Raw genomic sequence first — 22,328 nt, forward strand, 5'->3', positions numbered from 1 at the left:
GTCGGGTACCTTCTTCCTCTTGCCAAATTAGGAACTAAGCAGGTGTACCCATATTGGTCCTCTTTCTTGGGATCCTTGGAAATTTCATTGCCTTCTGGAATGTTTGGGAATGTGTGTGCCCGGGCCCTTCCTTCCTTGGTGGCAGTGGAACGTTGTGGTTAGGGCCATGCATTGCATAGGTGTGGCCCTGGGATGCTGCTTCTGGTGTTAGCACTCCCTCTGTCCCCCAGTATTACATTCCCTAACACGCACACACTCATGCACACACATACAGGTACACATTCGCTGTCTTACCCTCTCTCCTGCCCCATCTCATACAGACGCAGGCACATATCTGCCAACATACACAGTCCCCGGACACACATGCACAGAGCCACAGGCACATCTAAGGAAAAGAAACTTAAAGGGCTTCTCCCTGGGAGAGGCCAGGGGGACAAAGCCGGGCATTTAGGGATTGGCTGCTAGTTCTCATTCCTCTGCTTTGAGACAGACCCTCATCCTTTCTGTAGTCTCCTCCATCCTGCTGACTGGTGGCCTCACCCAAGCTGCTGGCAATGCTGGGACAGATGAGCCCCTGCCTGTACCCAGGGAGGACCCCACCCCACACTCACCTCAGCAATGTGAATTTCCCCACTGTTTTGCATTTGCTTCCAGCCCTGGTCCATGTCCAGCTCTTGGCTTGGTGAGTGTGGGGCTCTGTGAATTGGAACCTGTGTGGTTTTCAAGCTAGTGGCTCAGCAATCTGGTTTCTCCTGGAAAGGGGTGTGTAGGTCTATGACCCAGGTGCTGGTACCCAAAGTGACTTTGCCCTGCTTCCTGCCAGCTTGTCCTAGGCCATCTTGTTCCAGGCCATCTTGTTAAAGAGGAGGCAGGCAGAGTCCCCTAGGAAATAAGCTATGGAGAAACCACTCAGAAACTGAAGACAAGGACCTGTGGCCAGGTCAGGGTCTGAGGAGCAGTGTGGGGGGTGCAGGCTGGCTCCAAGGGCACCAACACAGCTCTCAGGGTGGAAGCTTGTCACTGGTGTCAGGTCTCCCTGCTTTTTCCATGTGGCCTGGGCTTGGAAAACAGGTCTTTTCTGTTTACTGGACATGCTAGAAAGCTTCAGTCAATTTGGCCTCTGGGAGAGACTTTTCCGTTCCTGCTGGCCTTATGGAAGCCAGGAGTGGGGTAGGTGGGGTAGCTGGGAGCACCCCTTCCTCCTGCCCTGTCAGGGGAATGGGATGAGTTGGGAGTGCATTTGTGGGGGGAGTTGTTTTTCATGACAATTTAGTTGAATGGCTTTGAGTGGTCGTACTTATTCTTCAAATTTTAATCCTATTTTGCAAAATTACTTCCCAGTCAGATCTTGACCCTCAGCCTGGGACGCCACAAACTGAAGTGAATTCTCTGCTTTGCTTGTCACAAATGCCAAACTGACTGTCCTTTCCCAATGTCCATCTTGCTGTCTTTTGCTTCTGTTTGATTTGGTTGTCTCCGTACCTTTTAATGTGTCTGTTTTTGTTTTGTTTGTTTTATTTTTATTTTTCAGTTAATGCACGCACAGACTTACATGTCAAGAGCGGACTTTAGACTTTCATGTGTTAAGTTGCTTGAGTTACACCTTGTGACCCTTCTCCCATAACATGGTGTGAGGACGGACTGGGAGCCGGTACAGACTCCAGTGTTTACAGCCATGCTTTGTCCCCCTCCCCACCCCCAAGCTGCCGGGGCCTGGGGGGGCTTCCCTCTCTATGCAAACACGTCAAAGCCATGAATGCTGGAATCCAAAACTGACGAGGTTTATTTTTTTCAGAGCCAGTGGCTGGTCTTCCATTTACAGTGTCACTATTCCTTGACGGAGCAGTCATGTGTCGCTCTAGCGAAGGCCCCAGACTCGATGCTCGGTGACTCACGCGGTGCCCTAGATGTGGCCTCGTGGTCTGGTATACATGCTGCAAAGTTTGCCCGATTCCCCTTCATTTTAATTTTTCTAACCTAGAGCTTAATTTCAATAATAACTTTTAAAACACTTCTAAATTTTTATTTTGGCACAAGCGTAAAGAGAAATAATATCCTCTCCCATTATTTTCATAAGTAACACAGATTCCCCGATTTTTAAAAACTAAAAATATCTCTAAACCTTTCTTATGTATAAAGTATCCCTATAATACATAGGGAGAGGTGGGTAATAAACATCCTGTAATGAGAGTGTTTGGAATTTCTTTACGGATGAAAGTAGAACATGAACAAAGCCACGACCAATGTTTTCACTGTGAATGTAAATGGAACAGCAGCCCAATGCCATTGTCTTTGTGCCCCAGAGGTGCTACCTGTAAACAGGGACCAACTTCATGTGTGTGTTAAGTGTTTCACTCCAACTGACACCCCCAAGCCAATCCTGCATATTCCAAGTACAAAGAGTGCTCAGCCAGGAAAAGGTTTTTATCTCGATCAAGGTCATTGTTTCCTTTTTCCTGGCAGAGTCACAGGGCAAAGAGATGAAGGTATCTGATGTATGTGAACAATTTAAGAAAAAATGATCAGCAAAGGAGCTTTTCCTCTTCAGCTGCATTCTGAAGGGGAATATTTTAAGAAAGTACTAGTGGTATTGATTCTTTGATATTCCCCTTGGTTTGCAAGCCATTAAGAGTATCAGGGTTGAAAATATCGCCTGATAAAATGGGAGATGAAAAACAAATAGATGAAAGGAAGGATTTCATTTAATGTTGATGAAGCACTGTGCAGGGCACAAGCCACCAGAGTAATGCGCAGCCCTGCCCTCAGGGAGCTCACAGTCTTGTGCACTCCCTGTTGGAAGCCTTAGCAAGCTGTCCTGATATATTGCTGGATCGGTGGTTTGTTTTTTGTGTCCTTCATCTTCCCTCCCATCACCGTTTCCCTCTTTCTGCCTTGGCCTGTCTTATTGATTTCCAGGACCAAGTTCTGGCTTCCTCTTGCCCTTCTGAGATGATGTTCCCTTCAGAGTGGGGTGGAGAGGTGAGCTGTGTGTGTCCACTGAGGCACAGGCAGAAAAAGGCAGCCTTTTTCTCCTCACCAGGAGCAGAGCAGGTTTTACTGATGCTCCAAGTGTTATGCTAAGACCAGAGGTGGATACAGATTTTGAGAGGCAAGAAGCTTGAACTGTTTGAGAAGCCTTCTTCAAGAAAAAGAATATGAATATAAAATTAGGTACAGGGCCTTGGAAGGGGCTCTGAGGATTAAGCTTTGTTAGCTTCACTGTAAATTCACCTCTGGTTAGGCCGATAACCGATGCTCCAGTGTGGGCATCCAGAAGGGTAACTCGGCATGTCTGAGGCAGATTGGACTACAAGTGGCTTGTCTTTAGGGAAATTATGTCTGAAAGTATATTCAGTTGGGTGAAAGTATGACCTTTAAGATAGCTTCTGTCAGCTAATGTATTTCTGAAGATGAGGCTCAGTGACCCGGTGGGTTCACTGGTTAAATAAAAAATGAGGACTCCTGGTTCATGGGCCAATCTGGGGATTCTGGAGTGGGCAGATTCTGCCACTTGTCTATGGCAGCCTAGAGGCTGCATCCCAGGCATCCTGGAAGGCCAGAATTGTGGCTGGTTACCTGCCTTCAGGCCTGTGGCTTCCCAGCATCTCTGGGGAGACCTGTCGTTGCATTTTTTGGGGTCTGAGCTACCTTCACAGGTCCCATCAGCTTTAGTGAGCTGCACTGCACTTCTTTCCCCATGCTATTTGTGTTTGGAATTTTGTTATCTTTAGCTGAGACCGAATTAATCCTTGGTGCACAAGGTGAGCTTAAAACCTGCCATTCTTTAACAAGCCACCCCTCATGGAATGTGACCCCTGTCTGCAGGATCTGATTTGCCCCTCCTTTGCTTTCTCAGCATCATCTGTTGGCAATGTTAGGGCTGTCAGTGGGATCATGCTGGCATTTACTATCATGTCTTTCATGAATCAAGTTGGTTTTGGGTAGAATCACCATATAATTTATTGTCCAAACTGAGACTTTTGAAAGGAGATGCTGTTAATAATTATGCCAGATTAACAGGCATAACCCAGAACTGTCTCAGGCAAACCAGGTTGTATGGTCACCCTAGTTATGGGTAACCTGAGTCTATGTGGTTTGTAATTGTGCAGACTGACTGCCTATACGTTTGTGTGTGTCTATGTGTGGGTTCCCTGTTAAGTGGGGCTCATATTACTGGATCAGAGGCCCGACAGAAGTGTGGCTTGCTAGTCTGTTACGTTAACATGCTTTTCTAAAACTGCTTCACTTGTTAATTCATTTACTCCTTCATTCATTGACTGTTTTTGTTCCTTTCCATTCACTTTGTACTCATTTTTTTTTTCATTAAATTTTGCATTTATTTTGAGTTTTTGTGGTGTCTTTTTTGGGCAGTAGCTTTTCTGATTTAACAAGTTTCCTGGCCTATTAATCTGCTACAACTGTGGTAAAATACAGCTTGTCTTTTCTGTGAACTTTGTGGGGTTGATCAGCTTCTATAGGAATTATGTTTGAATAGTGAATCCTGCTCTGGGCATCTGTGAAAGGCTCTTGAATGGGTGTGGGATGGAAGAGTCATAGTTAGGAGATAGAAGATGCAGCCTGCGGTCCATGAATCTTTATTGGGCGACTGGGTGCAGGACATGAGAGAAGGCAAACCCTGCCCATAAAGGGTTTACATCCTTGTGGAGGCTTGACATGGGACAACTAACATTTGAGTTCTCATTGTGTGCCAGGCATTACTCTAAAGTGCATTACATGCATTAATTTCTCTAATCTTCATAATAATTCTGTGATTAGGTACCATTTCCCCCATTTTATAGGCAAGACACAGAGGTTAAGTAATTACCCAAGGTCATACTTATAGTGTGTATAGTCACACTTATTGGTAGTCTGTACCCTTAATTCCTGAGCTACAGCTATACCTTGGCAACCTTATGGGATGGTGGAAGAACAGTGGAAATGTAGCCAATATTAAAGCATGCAGTCTGACAGTGTGGGTTGGTGGGCCTGAGATGGTTTTATAGAGGTGGGATGTCCTGGTGGGTAGGCAAATATTTGGTTGAGGAAGGTCAGACTAGTGGTTGAAGGAAGTGGTGACAAGCTCATGGGTCCATTTGTTGAGGAGCTTTCTCTGTTGGGCACTAGGCTAATCTCTGGGAAGACCAAAATGAAGAGAAGGGAACTAAGGTTGGGGAGCTGACAGCCCAACAGGGAGACTGGTATGCAGACATCCATAATGAAGGGACAGCTCGACTCTACCCATGGGGAGGCAGGTAGCAGGGAGGCAAAGTCTTCACCAGCTTTGAAGGACAGCGACTCTCCAGGAAGCCAGGGGGAGATGGGCCTCGTTGGTGGAGGGAACAACATTGTACAACTCGGCTCACTCATTTGGGGGAAGTAATATTTGGACAAGTTTAAGAAAAGTCCATGATGTTCACCTACCCTGCACTTCCCTTAGCCCACCTGCCTTTCCTGCTGCCATAGCATCTGCCACAGCCTTCTCCCATCTCCATCTTCTGCAGCGACAGTCCTTCACCAATCTTTACCCTTCCGTAGTTGGGGACAAAAAGAAGATGGATTGTGTCCATACTTCTCCCACTACAGTGATCCCCAATCTCTGATCTGAGATGGGATATGAGTTCCTAATCAGAAAAAAAATTAGAGGAGAGTAGGATAGGACCTGGGGTCCCAAGGCAAGCTTGAATAGCATAAATTTTTTTTTTTTAAACTCACAAGTAGTACTTTGGCAATACAGAAGTTTGCTTCCCCAAAGAAGAGTTATATTTACAGCAAGACAGAGCAACAAGGCTGTCCCTTACCCCAATACTGGCGCTCACAGTTCTACTTTTCCTTTCTCCAAGAGATTGCAAGTTGGATTAGCTCTGGGGACCCATCTTACATCCAGAGCTACCTGGTTAAGAGGTCCAGATACCTCCCAGCAGTCCTCCGAAGTCACAGACAGCCTGAGCTGGTATGGGCCCTCAGAATGAGCCCCCACCCCACCCACTAGTGTGCCCATGCACAGAGGAAGAAAGGAGGCAGAGGGCAGTCGTGGCCACTGATCAGAGCTGTGGCCATGAGCAGCGTGCTGCCCCTCAGCATCTCCATCTGTGGTGGACTAGAGGACAGTTACTGACAGGACTCAGGAGATAGTGTTCCAAGTATACTTCACTCTAGCAAGTCTAAACGCATGGCATCCAGTACTTGTAACATACAGTTCAGACAGGGTTGAAAGGAATTAAACTTTATTTTTACAAAAGCTCCAACAAACAAATTTGTGTCAAGAAAAGGTAGAGATTTGCACTGACTACAGTACAGACACTATTATAGTATATCGGTCCTTGACCACTTGGCACCTAGTAGCAGATCATACTCCCCTTAGCATTTACAAAAAAAATCGTTTTTATAAGACTTCACAAACCACCTCTAAATGTGTGGCTCAGTCATTCATATCCTCAACACTACTTACACAGCTCCAGCTGGCATCTCTGCCAGCTGAACTCCACTGCTTAGAGAATGGCTCTATAGTGTCACAGCTTCAGAGAGGCAGCTGGCAGAATTCTCCCTCACAGCCATGCTAGTAACCTCCTCCTAGCAACACAGTGGTTGGAGCAGGCTCAGCCCCGCAACCTGCTCATCTCAACAAAAATCTCTCAGAACTGTGTCTCCCCATCACAGGGGTCACCTTATGATACCATTCTTTAGCATAAAAATGCCACTAGTTAAACTAATAAACTACTTTGCTTAGAGTAACAAAGGAAAAATATGCTTAAAGCTTGATCAAGTTACTGTACATTAAACAAATCATACTTTATAATCCAGTCCTTGTGAAGAGAAGACATAGGTCATGGCCAAGTCAGGGTAAATGTATCTGGAAAGACTGTTTCATTTTTGCAGTGGCAGTTAGGGTAGTGGGACTCGAAGCACTGTATATGTGCTTGGTATAAGCCTGGGAAGCTGAAAGGACCTGGCCAGCTCTGGTGGATGGAGCAGCGAGAACTGGTCAGTCAGAACCAGTCTGGCCCTTGGGCCCTGAGCAAGGCCCACCTCTGGCCTCATACTGCAGCTCTCTTAGGGGCCAATACCAGCCCTTGCTGAGGAAAGGAAGGAAACCCAAGCTGCAGTATGAGCATTCATTCATTCTCCCTGGTCTCAGGCCCAGGGGAGAGAGGGAGGCAGGGTCGTGATCTGTCAGACTGTTTCCCCCTAGTGACCCCGACCTGCCTTTTGTCCCCTTATTGTCTAAGGACCCAGGAACTTTTTCTCAGTGGCTCTTCCAGGGCCTTCTTCCTTTCTTGTTACAGGATCCATAAAGCTTAGAATTTAGAGGAGTCCAAGCAAGGAGGGGGTTGTTATTACGCTCTAAAGGGCACAAGGGTAGGGGCACGGAGGCTGGCAGGTGAAACAGAAAGTTGTCTGTGCAGGAGGATGACTAAAAACTTCTCAGCTGCTGCTTTACAAGGTCCATGCAGCGGCTCAACTGCTCAATACTGATCTGTAAAACAGAGTGGTCATCCTGAAGCAGAACCATTTTATATCCTAAGGAATGAGCAACTGAGTGCCAAAATATTAGCATAGAGCAGTTGCAGGAAGGTCCAACCACCCAACGTAAGAGCATTAACTCCACCATCTCAGGGACATCCATCTCCAACCTCAGTAAAACTGTTATTAATAGTCTAACTATGCCTTCCATCCTACCCCATCCATCCTGAGGGATTCTGACCCCCCAGTGCCTGGTACCATATACGCATATAGAGGGTGAGGAATCTGAAATTTACACTCCCCAATATTAAGCTCAGGGTGTCTTCCTCCTGAGCTGGACATAACCCCCCCATCCTCTTGGCTACAAGGGCTGCCACTGAGATAAAGCTGCTCTCACTGTCAGAGAAATCCACCCCAGTTGGTCCAGTGAAGGGAACATCTGTCCCATACTCAAGTCCAGAGGTCATGCCAGGTGTGAAAAACCTAGCCCTTGGGCAGACTCTTCAGAGAGTCATCACAGAGCATCTTCTGGAGCCCACAAGAGCCAAGAAAGGCCATGGGTACCCATTTGGGGGCAGACTGTGTCAGCTAAAGGGGCAAAACTGAGAGCCTGGTCTGGGGCAAAGTTGATGTCTACCTGTGCTTTCTTTAGCAGATCAGATATAGGAGTACACCAGTCGGGCATGAGCCTCTCCAGCTCTAAGGTGATGATGACCAAAGCCAGTGTGGAGCCCTTGAACTGCAGCAGCTGGTGGCCCGCCATACAGTGCTGCAGCTGCCTGGTCAGGGACGCGACGTGGAGGGAAGGATTCCTCTGAGGCAGCAGCTCCACCACGTGGGGCCAGCCCAGGACCACCAGGGCGTGGAACTGGAGACCGTGGTTTTTAATGTTAGAACAGAAGACCCCATACTTTTCATATCATTGACCAAAAGTGCAAACAATTTAAAATTCCATCAGGGAACATCAAATGTTGCCCAACCCTTTTCATTCCCATCCGTGGCCCTACAAGGGGCTTGAGGCTTAATGCCCATTCTGTGGCCAAGCTGAGCTTCAACCTTGGAGAGAAAAGACAGTTTGCTTTGTGACATGATCATTATGAGCCTAAAGTACATAGATGACTATGTTTCAATTCTGAGAAATAGAAGCATTCTATTCAAGATTAAGGCAGCAGAAAAGTTACTTGTATCTGCTTGACAGGAGAAGAAACTCTGCAACTTGGCAACAGTGGCCAGTTTTCATAATGAAACAGCCCTTAGAGATTTAATCTTCATGCTTCATAACAGACCAAAACCCCATGACATTTCCACATTGCATAATTTTGCCTTACTAACAGAATCATATCCTTAAGGATGACGATCATTCCCTAACTAAAACAAGTACAAACTAATATGATATTTTTTAAGTGCCAGATCAATATGGTCTAAAGCTTCAATAAGGATTGTGTGTAGGTGAATAAAGACAGCTAAGTGAATGTGTGTAAAGTGTAGCAAAAGCAGACAGCTTTTTATGTACAGTATTCATAGAATGGAAAGTTAAATATTTTTGCAGTGTGTATTTAAAAGAGAAACTCACCACAATAGTGCCGTCTAAAAATTTTTGTAAAGTTAATTTAATGTCCTTTAGAAGTGGGAGTCTGGTGGAACTGTGTTGGATTTAAGATACATTTTTACTCTTCCATATGTCGTGAGCCTTGTGGGTCACCTCACTGTGGTGCATGTGCAAGAAGGACGTGTGCACGCCTGTGCTTTGCCGTCCGATGTTGTAAACAGCTGTTCCAAAGGCACAAATGAGTCTAGGACAGACTCTGAAAACTCCTCGTACTTACTATGGTCAAGAAGTCCAGTGGCGTCCCGATATAGAGGTCCCAGTGCAGTTTGTCCAAAATAGCCAGCTCCATCCTCAGCAGCTCATTCGGGGTATAGCCAGAGCCATAGTGCTTTATGAAGTCTTTTATGCGTGGAATTAACTGTAAAAAGAAAATAAAGAGGCCAAAGCCCTACATCATGTCATGGTAGCTTTTGTTTTCTTATCCATGGGACTGGGCATCCATGACCCTGCTAGAGTTGTCTTCCAGTGACCTGCCACAGAAAATGCTTCTGTGAGAAAAACCAAACCAGATTTTGGCTATCTGTCAAGTCCCCAGGTAGTTGCAACAATGTCTAGTGAACGTTATGTGGTCACTCTCTGCAAACAGTTCTTGATCCCCAACTGCTCCAGTTCATACCCAGAGGTGCTTCGGAGGCTAGGGCTGTGCCATCTCCCCCATTCAGCTAGAAGAACTCACCTAAAGCTTTCCAGGACCTGTGGACTAGACCCATTCCTGTTCCCCATCCCTATCATGACTACTTGTCATAGAGAGAAAGAGTATGCCTTTGAGCTTCCTGGTCAGCACCAGACAGGCTCACTGATAAAACCTCCCACAATTTTGGCAACACCATAGGCACAAACACATTCCCTTCAACCGTGACTGAAAGCAGTTCAGTTTTGGAAAAACTATGCCTTTGCCCCAGAGAGACTAATAAGGCTTGTCTAGGAATAAACAGTCAAGTACCAAGTGCATTAAAGACTTGGTCCCACTTTTTTAGTGGACTAAAAGTATTACTATAACCTCTAGAAATACTTGATTTTTAGTCAGATGACAGCAACTTGTGGGGGGCGCAAATTATATTCTAATAAACAAAAGTCAAAAGCATTTTTATTGAAACTGGACACATGAGCGACTTTTTCTTCCCCCTTACACCCTGAGATAGTCAAGGGAGACCCTGTGAAAATGGCAGTGGTTCCATTATCCCCAAAGGGGAGAGGTCAGAGGGAGGGAGTTAGGTCTGGGAAGGGTATTAGGAGAGGATCTTCTCCTGAACAGAAGCCACAGTGAAACTGAGAAGTTCAAGCAAGCCTGAAGCACTTGTGGGGGCTTCTCCTCTACCCCCTGCACATGGCCCTCCTGCTGCTCTCAGAGAAGGGTCCCAGAGTCCCTGAGGACCAGTTTCATTGACAGCGAAGTCCTTAAGTCTCAGGCAGCTTTCTTTTTTTCTTTCTTTTTTTTCTTTTTGGTGAGGAAGATCAGCCCTGAGCTAACATCCGTGCTAATCCTCCTCTTTTTGCTGAGGAAGACCGGCTTTGAGCTAACATCTATTGCCAATCCTCCTCCTTCCCCCCCGCCAAAGCCCCAGTAGATAGTTGTATGTCACAGTTGCACATCCTTCTAGTTGCTGTATGTGGGACGCGGCCTCAGCATGGCGGAAGAAGCGGTGCGTCGGTGTGCGCCCGGGATCCGAACCCGGGCTGCCAGTAGCAGAGCGCGCGCACTTAACCGCTAAGCCACGGGGCTGGCCCTCAGGCAGCTTTCTTAGATGTAGTTTCTGGGGGTGGACATTAAGCCACAAGGTTTGGGAGGCCTTTTTCCTGGCTCACCAGCAGATGCCTCCGCTTAGTGGGAGGTGGCATCTGGCATCAACCAATGAGGCAACATATATCTGCCAGGAGGGTCAGGCCTCTAGGTTTGCTGGGTCGGGAGAATTCACTATTCCAATTCCCTATTTGTGGGGTCCCAGAGTCTGATAAGCCTAAGGAAGGGACAGTAGAGATCCTGGGAAGTTAATGACTTTTCCAAAATGCCCACCATTCCCAAGGGCACAGATTTTTCAGGAAAGTTGAGTGCTCCAGTGTTAACACCCTATACCTCAAAAGCAGCCCAGAGTGGACCTCCAGGGATGCATACCTCCTCTTCTTCGTTAACTTTTACAGCAAGCCTCAAGGAAGTAATTGTGACACATTGGAGTAACCTCTCTTTTACCTGTAGTATGGAACAAACACATTTGAGCTAAATACGAATGCTAGAAACAAATTGTAAAGCATCTGTGGGTTTTTTAAAAAGAAAAAAAACCTTTTTTTTAAAAAAAAAGACTGATCATATTCCTCCCCAAGAACGTTAGTGCCATTTTTAGATTTGACCAGTGAAAACGCTCCTAATTTCAGAACCATAGATGACTAGTCAGTAGCCCTTAATTAGAGGACTGACTGGAGGTGGGAAATATGGCACCTTCTCAGGGAATACACAGTCCCATCCTGACCTCAGGCCACACTAGACAGGTCCAGACAAGCACACCCTACCTCATCACACAGGAGGTCCTTTCCCAGCTAGGTCCTCATGCTCCCCAAGTCCACTCCTGATGGCCACAGGACAGTGAGCCAGATAGGCACGGTGGTAGGATGTGGAGATGTTCCAATTCCAGTTTTACCACTTTGAGCAAGTTACTTAGTTTATGAACCTCCATTTGAACATCTGAGATGGCCCACTTCTCAGGCAGCAATGGGGAACAGAGGTCAGTTTCCTCTCCCATCATCTTTCATCATCCCTCAGAGGCTTCCCTACCTTTACTGAAACCAGGAGGCGGCTGAAGATAGTGAGAGCCAGGTTAAAAGTGGACTGAGAGAAGTGAAAGATGTTTTTAAGCCTCAGGAGCTGCAACACGACTTCTTGCAAGGCGTCGCAGATCTCGACCTGGAAAGAGGGGGCAGGGAAGGGCAGAGAAAGCTGTTGGTGGCTAGTCTCGGTCTACCAGTGGCAGGAACCACATGCTTAAGGTGACCAGCGGGGCTGTGAGTAGCCCCTTCACCTTAAATCGCGGTCGAATTAAGTGCCTCTCTGTTGCCCAGCGGCTCATCGATCAGCATCAGCTTCTCCTCTCCGTCCCCCACCCCCGCACCCGTTTTTGGTTCTAAGCAGAGTTTCCCAACTCAAACAGGCCCTCTTTCGAAGCACCTACTAGAAAGGCACCCTCTCAGTGAGAGAAGCCAGCAAATCCCGCCTCGTGCCTCGTGCGGGGGACGCACCTGGGGAAGGTCCCGGGCTCCAGGTGCAGCTCACCTAAGCGCAGGTGCAGATGGAGCCCGGCCGCGTCCCGTGAGCGCGTGAGGAGCGGGCTAAAGGTGTTCCCGGGAGGGCCCCACCGCGGGGACTGGTACCTGGGGTTGGCCGCCCCGCCACAGGCGCGCCTCGCGGCCCAGGGCCAGTTTCAGGTGGGCGACCAGCCGGCGCTCGTCCAGGAGGCCTCCCCAGTCGCACGGCACCGGCCGGCCTTCAGGCCCCAACAGCTGCTGCGGGGGCTGCGGACTCACAGCCGCGTCGGGGGCGGGGCCTGCAGCTCGCGGAGCCGGCGCCGCCCCCCACTGGGGTCCTCTGGCGGACGGCACAGGGATCCAGGCCCCTCCGGATTGGAATGCCTCCGGGAACCTTCTCCTGGTCGCCGCGGGGAGCGAGATGTTCCACGGAGGCGGCGGGAGAAGACAGCAAAGGGCCGTTTCGTCCGGACGCGAGACGGAGCTTACCTCCGAGGCCGACGGCTGCGGCGAGAGCCGCGCGCCCGAGTCCATGGGGAGAGCAAGACGCTAGGTCTGGGTCCAAGCTCCGACCGGCTCTTTATAACCCAGCTCCCAGGTCTTGAGGCTGGGGCCGCTACGGGGCGGGGCCGGCTCGGCGGGCCCACCCCCCAGGCGTTGCCAGGGAGCTGCCCCTGGAGCGCGGGACCCGCCGCTCCTTGACGCTTGCTCCTGGGGTAGGTGGGTACCGACTGGGGGCGCGGCGGGACAGAGCGCGCGCAGGCGGTGAGAGATACCCCGTACTCTTCCACCACCACTGCCGCCCACTGAGCGCCTCTTCCCCACTCGAAGCCCGCGCCCCATGCACAGAGAGTCCCCAGCCCGGGATGGGGCAGCTGGTGACCACGCCGGCCCTGGAGAAGGACACCCGGCCACAGACCCTGCATCTTAACTCACAGTACATATTTGCAGGACACAAGACCAGATAGAGAAGCGTCACGAGTGCGCTCCTCAGTCGAATAGGCTTGGGATGAAATTCCTGACTTGCTGTGTGATCTCGCACATGTGACTTGACCTCTCAGAGACTCAGTTACCTCTCCTCTAAAACAGCGATAGTATCTCCCTCACAAGGTAGTTCATTCATGCATGTATTTATCCCTTCAGCAGTTGTTTATTGAAGGCCTACAATGTGTTAAGTGCCGGGACATAGTGAACAAAATAGACGTGGAACTTACATTCTAGTCTGGAAAGACAGACAATAAACATGAGTAGAATACATGGAAATCCCAACAATTCCACTCCTAAGTATGTGCCTGACAGAAATGAATATGACTGCACCAAAAGACACCTACGTAGTGTTCAGAGCAGCACTATTTGTAATAGCCCCAAACTGGATTCAATCCAAATGTCCCTCAACAGCTGAATGGGATAAACAAATTGTGGTATATTCACACAATGGAATACCATATCACATTGAAAAAGAATGAACTACTGCTATACCTAACAAGGAAGAATCTCACAAACGTAATATTGAATGAATGAATCTGAATTTAGACAGATACAAAAGAGTTTCATATATTGTATGATTCCATTTATATGAAGTATAAAAAGAAGGAAAACAAATCTATAATGTTAGAGTCAAGATAATGGTTACTCTTGGGGGGCAGTGGATAGTGACTGGAAAAGAACACAAGGAACTTCCAGGGGCTGATAATGTTCTGTTTATTGATCTAGATGCTGATTACACACATGTGTTCACCTTGTAAAAGTTGATCAAGCTGTATGTTTATGATTTGTGCACTTTTCCTTATGTAAACTGTACTTCATTAAAATTTTACATTACATTAGTTATAAACCAATGTTACTGCAATAAACAAAAAATTTACAAAAAAAAAAAATTTTACATTACATTAAATTTAAAATATATGGGAATATCAGAAGGAGAAGAAAGAGAGAAAGGAACAGAAGAAATATTTGAAGCGATAATGACTGAGAATTTCCCCCAAGTAATATCAGATACCAAACCACAGATCCAGGAAGCTCAGAGAACACCAAGCAGGGTAAATGCCAAAAAACTACACCTAGGCATATCATATTCAAACTACAGAAAATCAAAAATAAAGAAAATATCTCTAAAGAAGCCAGAGGGGAGAAATGAAACCTTATCTGTAGAGGAGCAAGGATAAGAATTACATTGGACTTCTTTTCAGAGATCATGCAAGCAAGAAGAGAGTGGAAAGAAATGTTTAAAGTATAGAGAGAAAAAACCCCACCAACCTAGAATTCTGTATCCAATGAAATTATCTTTCAAGTGATGAAGAAATAAAGATCTTATATGTAGAGAATCCTAAGGAACCTGCTAAAAAACTATTAGAAGTAATAAACAAGTTCATTAAAGTTGCAGAGTACAGGCTCAACATACTACAAAAATCAATTTTATTTCCAATGAACAATCTCAAAATGAAATTAAGGAAACAATTCCATTTTCAATAGCATAAAAAAGAATAAAATATTTAAGAACATAACCAAAGAAGTGCAATACTTATACATTGAAAACTATAAAACATTGCTAAAAGAAATGAAAGAAGACCTAAATAAATAGAAAGACATTCCGTGTTCGTGGATTGGAAGACTTAAATTGTTAAAATGGCAAGACTTCCCAAACTGATTTATAGATTCAACATAATTCCTGTTAAGTTTCCAGCTGCCTTTTTGCAGAAATTGACAAGGTGTTTGTAAAATTCCTGTGGAAATGCAAGGGATTCAGAATGGCCAAACAATCTTGAAAATGCATAACAAAGACAGAGGCCCCACACTATCTGATTTCAAAACTTACTACAAGCCTATAGTAATTAAGACAGTATAGCACTGGCATTAGAATAGACCTATAGATCAATGGAATTGAATTGAGAGTCTAGAAATGAATCCTTATGTTAATGATCAATTGATTTTTGGCAAGGGTTCCACAATAATTCAGTGGAAGAAAGAACAGTCTTTTCAGCAAATGGTGATGGGACAGCTGGATATTCACATGCAGAAGAATGAAGCTGGATCCCTATATCATACCATATACAAAGATAAATCAAAAGAGATCATAGATCTAAATGTAAGAGCTAAAACTATAAAGCTCTTAAAAGAGTAAATCTTCATAACCTTGGGTTAGGAAATGGTTTCTTAGATATGCACCAAAAGTACAACAAAAGAAACAACAACAACAACAATATTTAAATTGTACTTGATCAAAATTAAAAACTTTTGAGCTTCAATGGACACCATCCAGAAATTAAACACACAACCCACAGAATAGGAGAAAATATATGCATATCGTATATCTGAAAAGGGACTTATATTTAGAATATATAAAGAATTCTTACAATTTAATAATGAAAAGACAAAATGGGCTTGAATTTTAAATAGACATTTGAATAGATTGAATAGGATTTGAATAGACATTTCTCCAAAGAAGATATTCAAATGTGTCAATATGCACATGGAAAGATGTTGAACATTATCAGTCATCAAGGAAGTGCAAATCAAAATCACAATGAGGGGCCAGCCCAGTGGCATAGCGGTTAAGTGTGTGCTCTCCACTGAATCGGATCCCAGGCGCACACTGACGCACAGCTTGTCAAGCCATGCTGTGGCAGCGTCCCATATAAAATGGAGGAGGATGGGCACAGATGTTAGCCCAGGGCCAGTCTTCCTCAGCAAAAAGAGGAGGATTGGCAGATGTTAGCTCAGGGCTGATCTTCGTCACACACAAAAAAAACAAAAAACATCAGAATGAGGGACTATTTTACACCAGTAGGATGATTATAACAAAAAAGACAAGACAATAGCAAGTCTCACTGAGGACATGGAGAAATTGGGAAACTTATACATTGTTGGTGGGAATGTAAAACTTCTTACGCCACTGGTGATGCAGCCACTATGGAAAACAGCTTGGCAGTTCCTCAAAATGTTAAACATTAGAGTTACCAAATGACTCAGCAATTCCACTTGTAGGCATATACTCAAGAGAAATGAAACATGTTCACACAAAAGCTCATAGCAGCGTTATTCATAATAGCCAAAAAGTAGAAACTACTCATATGTCCATCAACTGACAAATGGATAAAATGTGGTATATCCATACAATGGAATATTATTCAGCCATAAAAAGTAAAGAAGTACTGATATATGCTACAATAGGGATGAAGCTTGAAAACATTATTCTAAGTGATAGAAATAATTCACAAAAGGCCACATATTATATAATTCCATCTATATGAAATGTCCAGAATAGGCAAGTCTACAGAGACAGAAAGTAGATTGGTGGTTAGGGCTGGGATGTTGGTGAGGGGGGTAAGGGGGAGTGACTGCTATGAGTATAGAGTTTCTTTTGGGGGTGATGAAAATATTTAAAATTGATTGTGGTTATGGTTGCACAACTCTGCATATATAGTAAAAAACACTGAATTGTACAACTTAAATTGGTGAATTATATGATATGTGATTATATCTCAATAAAGCTGTGTATATGTATATATATTATATATATGAAATATATGGTATATTAGATGGTGATAGTATTATGGAGAAATACAAAGTAGGAGGCAAGAAAAGAAGACTGAGACTGAAGTTTGGAATTTTAAATAGATTGTGGTAGGGCTCATTGAGAAAGTAATGTGTGAACAAAGACATTCTGAAGAAGGTGAGAGAGTCAGGCAGATATCTGGGGGAGAGATTTCCAGGGCCAGGGTTTGAATCGGGGCATTCTCACTGCCCATATGTATGACCTTGGACAAATTACTTAATAGCGCTGTGCCTCAGTTTCTTTATCTATAAAATAGTTATTCCTATTTTCTATTAAAATGGCTAATAGTACCTATTTCAAAAGGTTATTATGTGGATTAAATTAATAAGAAAAAAGTAAAGAACTTAGAACAGTACACTAGCACTAAGTAAAATGCTTTATAGTTATTTTTATTAGTTCCTCCTGCAAGTGCAAAAGCCCTTGCATTCCATCCATCTGGTTCCATCCAGATGGAACCATACCCAGAACGTCGGATAAATCAAGGAGGCCAGGTGGGGCTGGTGCAGAATAATGCAAGATAGAAGATTGTAGGCAATGGGGAGAAGGCTTGTGACTTTTACTCTGTAAGATAGGAAATCATTGGCAGGTTTTGAACAGAGAAAAGACGCTGTTTGATTCATGTTTTAACACCATTGCTCTGGCTCCTGTATTGAAAATAGACTAAGAGGGTACAAGGATGCACACAAGGAAACCAGTTCTGAGCTGTTGTAGTAATGCAGGTGAGAGATGGTGGTGGTGGTGAGAAGTGGTCTGATTCTGGTTCTACTTTGAAGACAGAGACAACAAGTTCTATTGAAAGATTAGATGTTGGGAATGAGAGAAAGACTGGTTTTGGCCTGAACAATTGTCAGAATTCAGCATATGTTTATTGTGATGAGGGAAGCATAAGAGGGAGCCCCCCCGCCCCTTTTTTTACTTTTGGCTGGGTGAGGGTGGGTGCTAGGAGGGGGAATCAACATTTCAATTTTGGACATGATAAACTTGAAATGCCTATTACACATCCCAGCAGAGTGGTGTTCAGGGGAGAGGTTCGGACAGGAAAGAAGATTGGTCATTCGTTCTTTCAAAATATTTACTTAAAACCTACCCTGTGCCAGGTCCTATTCTAGTCTCTAGAGATACTCGTGAGAATACCGACAAAGCTCCTCACGACATATCTTCTATTGGTCAGACATGTCATAAACAAGACAGCAATCAAGCGCAGTAATGTATGTAAAGCCTTTAGCTCTCCAGATGGGACACAATGTACAACTGCTATTGTTGTTTTTAATATTCGGAGTACATATTGCAACCGCCAGAAGATAGGCCTTGCAATCTAGTAGCGCTTCTGGTCCCAACCGCTGGCAGCCAGGTATCCCCGCCCCAATGCGGGCGAGCTTTCTAGCGCAGCGGAATGGCAGCATTGCGCAGGCGCGGCCTCCGTCTGGCGTCCTAGGAGACGGACTCGGAAAGCCCCCGCGCAGGCGTAATTCAGAAGGCCGAGGAAGCCTGAGGCTGGGAATGAGGCGGGGCGAGCTCGGAGTGCGCCTGCGCACAGCGCGCTCTCGCCCGGGTAGCTGCAGTCTCGAGAGCGCCGAGGCGGTGTTTCGGGAACCTCCGGCCAGACTCTCCCGCGAGCCGGCGTCGTTGGACTGCACCCAGGGCGGGGACGTCCGCCGGGCACGGGAGGGAGCCACGATGCCGGTGAGGAGAGTCGTTCAGCCGCTGGGGTTCCTTCTCATCCCAGCGGCTTGACCCGGGGGCGCGGCTGTTGCCATGGAGGCGCGGAGCAGGCGGGCTGCCGGGGTGGGGCGGGGCAGGGCCCGAAACGTTGGCGAGCCTGGCGGGTGGGCCGGGGGTCCGTGGGGGTCTCGCTCGCCCTGGGAGGGGCCCGGGACAGGCCCTGCTGCCTTCGTCGGTGCTGCATCCCGCAGGGCCTCCGCTGCATGACATAAGGCTCTGTGCCAGAGGATGCGCTCTCCTCCCAGCCCTGTCGGCTGAGTAGGGCGTCAGGGAGCGGCCGCCGCGGAGGGTTGGCTTTTGATGCTCCACAGCCGGTGGGGTCTCTACGCCGCGGAGCCAAGCAAAGCCGGGGCTGCCTGCCCCTACTCCAGGCCGCTGACTCCAGCTGTCATTCCTCTCGTGGCGTTTTAGCTTATGGTGCAGAATGTAACCCGTAGGTGTCTTCGTGTGTGAGGGGGGTGGGTGGTGGTATGTTTGTCTTGTAGGATGTCACAGATTGTTATCCTTCACTTTAAATAGAGAGGCCTCGTAAGTCCAGTACACGGTTATGGAGAACACCTGAGCTGTGGCCGGTTGTTTACTGGTTGCGAGGCCTTGCACAATTATTTAATCTTTCTGGGCCCTAAGTTCCCACATAATTAAACTTTTCCTCAGGGGTGTTATCAGGATGAAATAAGATAATGCGCAAGAGACTTGAAGGACAGTGCTTGACATTGAGCATTAAATGTTCAACATTTGTTTTGTGTCGTTGCTTTCAAGTTATTTATCAATTTATTCAACAAATATTGGGCACCAACTACATCTTAGGGACTAAGTACAGTATTGAGCAAAACCATCCAGGTTCTTGAACTTGGGAAGAGAGAAGCTTGCCTTCTTGGACAGAGGTGACAACAATACATGTTTACAGAGACAAGACACTTAACATTAATGAAGGAAATGAATGGGTCGTGTACAATAGATAGAAGTCGATTCTGGTGAATTGTAAAGTGTTGCCACATAGGAATGCTGGCCTACAGATGTCAGATCATCTATTTTTTCAAGAGAATCTAGAAATTGTTATTTTTTGTGAGATTTCTCAAGTTTTAAATTTTAGCAACTACTTCAAAAGATTTTTAAATACTTTGAGCCTAAGAAAAGACATTTGTGGGCTGAATTCAGCTCCTTTCCTACCTGTTTGCAACGTCTGATTTAGACAGAAAGACAGACATTAATCAAATAAGGAGCAAACTAAAGTAGAATCGTAATGGAATGTAGGAGGGGAGACAAGGGTGCTCTCATGGCCTGTACCTACAAGGATTTGACCTAGTTAGGGAAGTCTTCCCAGGTGAAGTGGCTGTTGGGCAGAGATCTGCAGGATAAGTGAAGAGGAAAGTGAGGAATGTTCTAGGCGGAAGAAACAGGACATGGCAAGGCCTGCGGTGAGACGGAGCATAGTGACAAGAAAAGGCCTAAAAGAAAGGCAGTGTGGCTGTGGCTAAGAAAGCCACGCAGGGTAACTTGTGAAATAAGGCTGGAGAAGTAGACACGAGCCGGAGCCAGATCTTACAAACCGTCTTACGGATTTTGATTTTTATCCTAAAATCTGTGGGAAACCATTGGAGAGTTTTAAGTAGGGGAGTGACATGATAGATTTGTGTTGAAGCTGACTACCATGTAGAAAACAGACTGTAGGGGAACCTAATTAGATGCAGGGGTACAGTTAGGAGTCTCCTATAATCCAGGGCGAGAGAATGCTGACCTAGACTAAGGTGGTGAAAGTAGATATGGAGAGAAGTGTACTGTATTGATATAATCAGTTCCTTGTTAATGACAGTGGCTTGTATTTATTTGTCTAATGCTTAGAAAAGTATCTGAAACAGTAGGAATTTAAGAAATATCTGTTCAACTAAACTGTTGAACTTCTTCAATAATAGGATTGTATTTTAATATAGATTCTTAATCATAAAATTTCAAAAATTGAAACTTGACATGTAAATGTTTGTAAGGTTAGAGTCCTACTAAAACATTTTTCTCTGTCTGCCCTTGGACTTTCTTTTCTGTCTTACATTTATTGTTGTCTTCTATAGAGAAGATAGACTATATATGGATATATGATAAACATTTTACTAATGCATTATAGAGAATAAAACTAAAAGTTTCAGGAACACAGGACCTACTACTATATTCTTGATTAAAGTTGTTAACCATGTTCACATGTGTTTTCCTACTGGCAACTCAGGAAGTCAGGGACTTTTGTGCAGAAAGACTAATATACTGGTTCGTTTTCTGCTTGAGTAGCATTTACTATAAATGTATATTAGATTTTCTCTACTCTCATTTGTATTGTAAAAGAAACTATTTTCCTTTCATATCTTTTGATAAGCTTTTCAGTGTATCTGTAAGATTTTTAATTGCATTTAACAGATATTTATGGAGTGCTTAATATATGCAGGGCACTGAGATGGCGAAGTAGCCTTTTTCAGATTTTAAATTTAATCTGTTGAAGGTAAAAGTAAATGTTCTTTTCATTATTTGTAAATGTTTTCTCCACCAGATCAATAAATCAGAGAAGCCGGAAAGCTGCGATAATGTGAAGGTGGTTGTTAGGTGCCGGCCGCTCAATGAGAGAGAGAAATCAATGTGCTACAAACAGGCGGTCAGTGTGGATGAGATGAGGGGAACTATCACTGTACATAAGACTGATTCTTCCAATGAACCTCCAAAGACATTTACTTTCGATACTGTTTTTGGACCAGAGAGTAAACAGCTTGATGTTTATAACTTAACTGCAAGACCTATTATTGATTCTGTTCTTGAAGGCTACAATGGTGAGTACTTTATATAGTTCACTTTTTTTTTTTAACAACTTTATTGAGGTACTTTTAATACCCCGTAAGTTCACCTATTGTAATTGTACAGTTTGATGCGTTGTAGTAAGTACATACAGCTGTGAAACCATCGCCACAATCCAGTTTTATCACCCCCCAAAGTTCCTTTATGTCCATTTGCAGTCCCACCCTCAGGCAACCATTGACCTGCTTTCTGTCTCTAGTTTTGCCTTTCTTCAGAATTTTGTATACATCAAATCATACACTATCTCGTCTTTCTTATCTGTTTTGTTTCACTTAGCATAATGTTTTTGAGAGTCATCCGTGTTGTTGCATATATCAGTAGTTCTTTTTTATTGCTGAGTTGTATTCCATTTTATGAATATACCACCTTTTATGATCTTTGATGGAAATCTGGATTGTTCCAGTTTTTGGCTATTATAAAGAATACTGCTATGAACATTCTTTTATAAGTATTTGTGCAGATATATTTTAAAGTTTCTCTTGGGTAAATACCTAGGAGTGGAATTGCTGGGTCATATGATTAATATATGTTGATCTTTTGAGGAAACTGCCAAACAGTTTTTAAAAGTGGTGACTGTACTATTTTTTTTCCCCTCCAGCGTGGTATGAGGGTTCCAGTTTCTTTACATTCTCGCCAACATTTAGATTATCAGTCTTTTTAATTAGAGCCATTCTAGAGGATCTGTAATGGTAGCTTATTGTTTTAACTTCTATTTCCCTAATGAGTAACAATGATGAGCATCTATTCATGTACTTATTAGCCATTTGTATATCTTCTTTGGTAAAATATCTCTTAAAATATTTTACCCATTTTTAAATTTGGTTGCTTGTCTTATTAAGTCGTGCTCTTTATACATTTTGGATTAAAATTCTTGATCAGATACGCAATTTGATAATATTTCCTCTTTGGCTTGTC

At 44.9% G+C, this 22,328-nt stretch overlaps 3 protein-coding genes across 6 annotated transcripts in view; 2 read left to right on the forward strand and 1 right to left on the reverse strand.

Annotated features, from left to right (window-relative positions):
* Window positions 1-8,279, forward strand: part of SEPTIN8 (septin 8) — a 25,423-nt gene extending 17,144 nt beyond the window's left edge. For 2 of the 3 annotated variants that reach the window (XM_004420207.3, XM_014796142.2), the window contains exon 10: window positions 8,114-8,279. In XM_004420207.3, the coding sequence (XP_004420264.1) occupies window positions 8,114-8,279 (166 nt within the window). Of the gene's footprint in view, window positions 1-1,531; window positions 4,346-8,113 lie in introns of those variants that run through there. The other variant, XM_004420208.3, reaches the window with a different exon arrangement.
* CCNI2 (cyclin I family member 2) lies at window positions 6,088-12,979 on the reverse strand. 2 transcript variants are annotated; one of them, XM_087429820.1, is made up of 5 exons: window positions 12,431-12,977; window positions 11,838-11,966; window positions 11,145-11,258; window positions 9,288-9,428; window positions 6,088-7,474 (listed from the first exon to the last, which is right to left on the reverse strand). In XM_087429820.1, exons 1-5 carry the CDS (start codon window positions 12,836-12,838, stop codon window positions 7,412-7,414), a joined length of 855 nt encoding a protein of 284 aa, XP_087285946.1. In that variant the 5' UTR covers window positions 12,839-12,977; the 3' UTR covers window positions 6,088-7,411. The 2 variants fall into 2 exon arrangements, with proteins under 2 accessions (XP_087285946.1, XP_087285945.1); XM_087429819.1 differs by lacking the exon at window positions 6,088-7,474 and adding an exon at window positions 8,371-8,517 and having other exon boundaries at window positions 12,431-12,979.
* A 5,439-nt stretch (window positions 12,980-18,418) lies between these two features.
* Window positions 18,419-22,328, forward strand: part of KIF3A (kinesin family member 3A) — a 57,724-nt gene continuing 53,814 nt past the window's right edge. The window contains exons 1-2 of the mRNA XM_004420212.2: window positions 18,419-18,542; window positions 21,115-21,388. Coding sequence (XP_004420269.1) covers window positions 18,537-18,542; window positions 21,115-21,388 — 280 coding nt within the window. The 5' untranslated portion in view covers window positions 18,419-18,536. The remainder of the gene's footprint in view (window positions 18,543-21,114; window positions 21,389-22,328) is intronic.

Source organism: Ceratotherium simum, chromosome 4, assembly GCF_057802395.1.
Source record: "Ceratotherium simum simum isolate JZ-2026a chromosome 4, ASM5780239v1, whole genome shotgun sequence".
Classification (NCBI taxonomy): domain Eukaryota; kingdom Metazoa; phylum Chordata; class Mammalia; order Perissodactyla; family Rhinocerotidae; genus Ceratotherium; species Ceratotherium simum.

Bases quoted from the DNA above. Each gene is read 5' to 3' on its own strand.
- CCNI2 (XM_087429819.1), bottom strand. From the start codon at position 12,838: ATGGACTCGGGCGCGCGGCTCTCGCCGCAGCCGTCGGCCTCGGAGGTA. The intron at 9,429-11,144 runs GTATAGGGTGTT...TTCTTTTTACAG, and splicing joins CACTCTGGGCTGCTTTTGAG to TTAATTCCACGCATAAAAGA. The intron at 8,518-9,287 runs GTAAGTACGAGG...TTTCTCTCCAAG, and splicing joins CACTGGACTTCTTGACCATA to GTTGAAGCTCAGCTTGGCCA.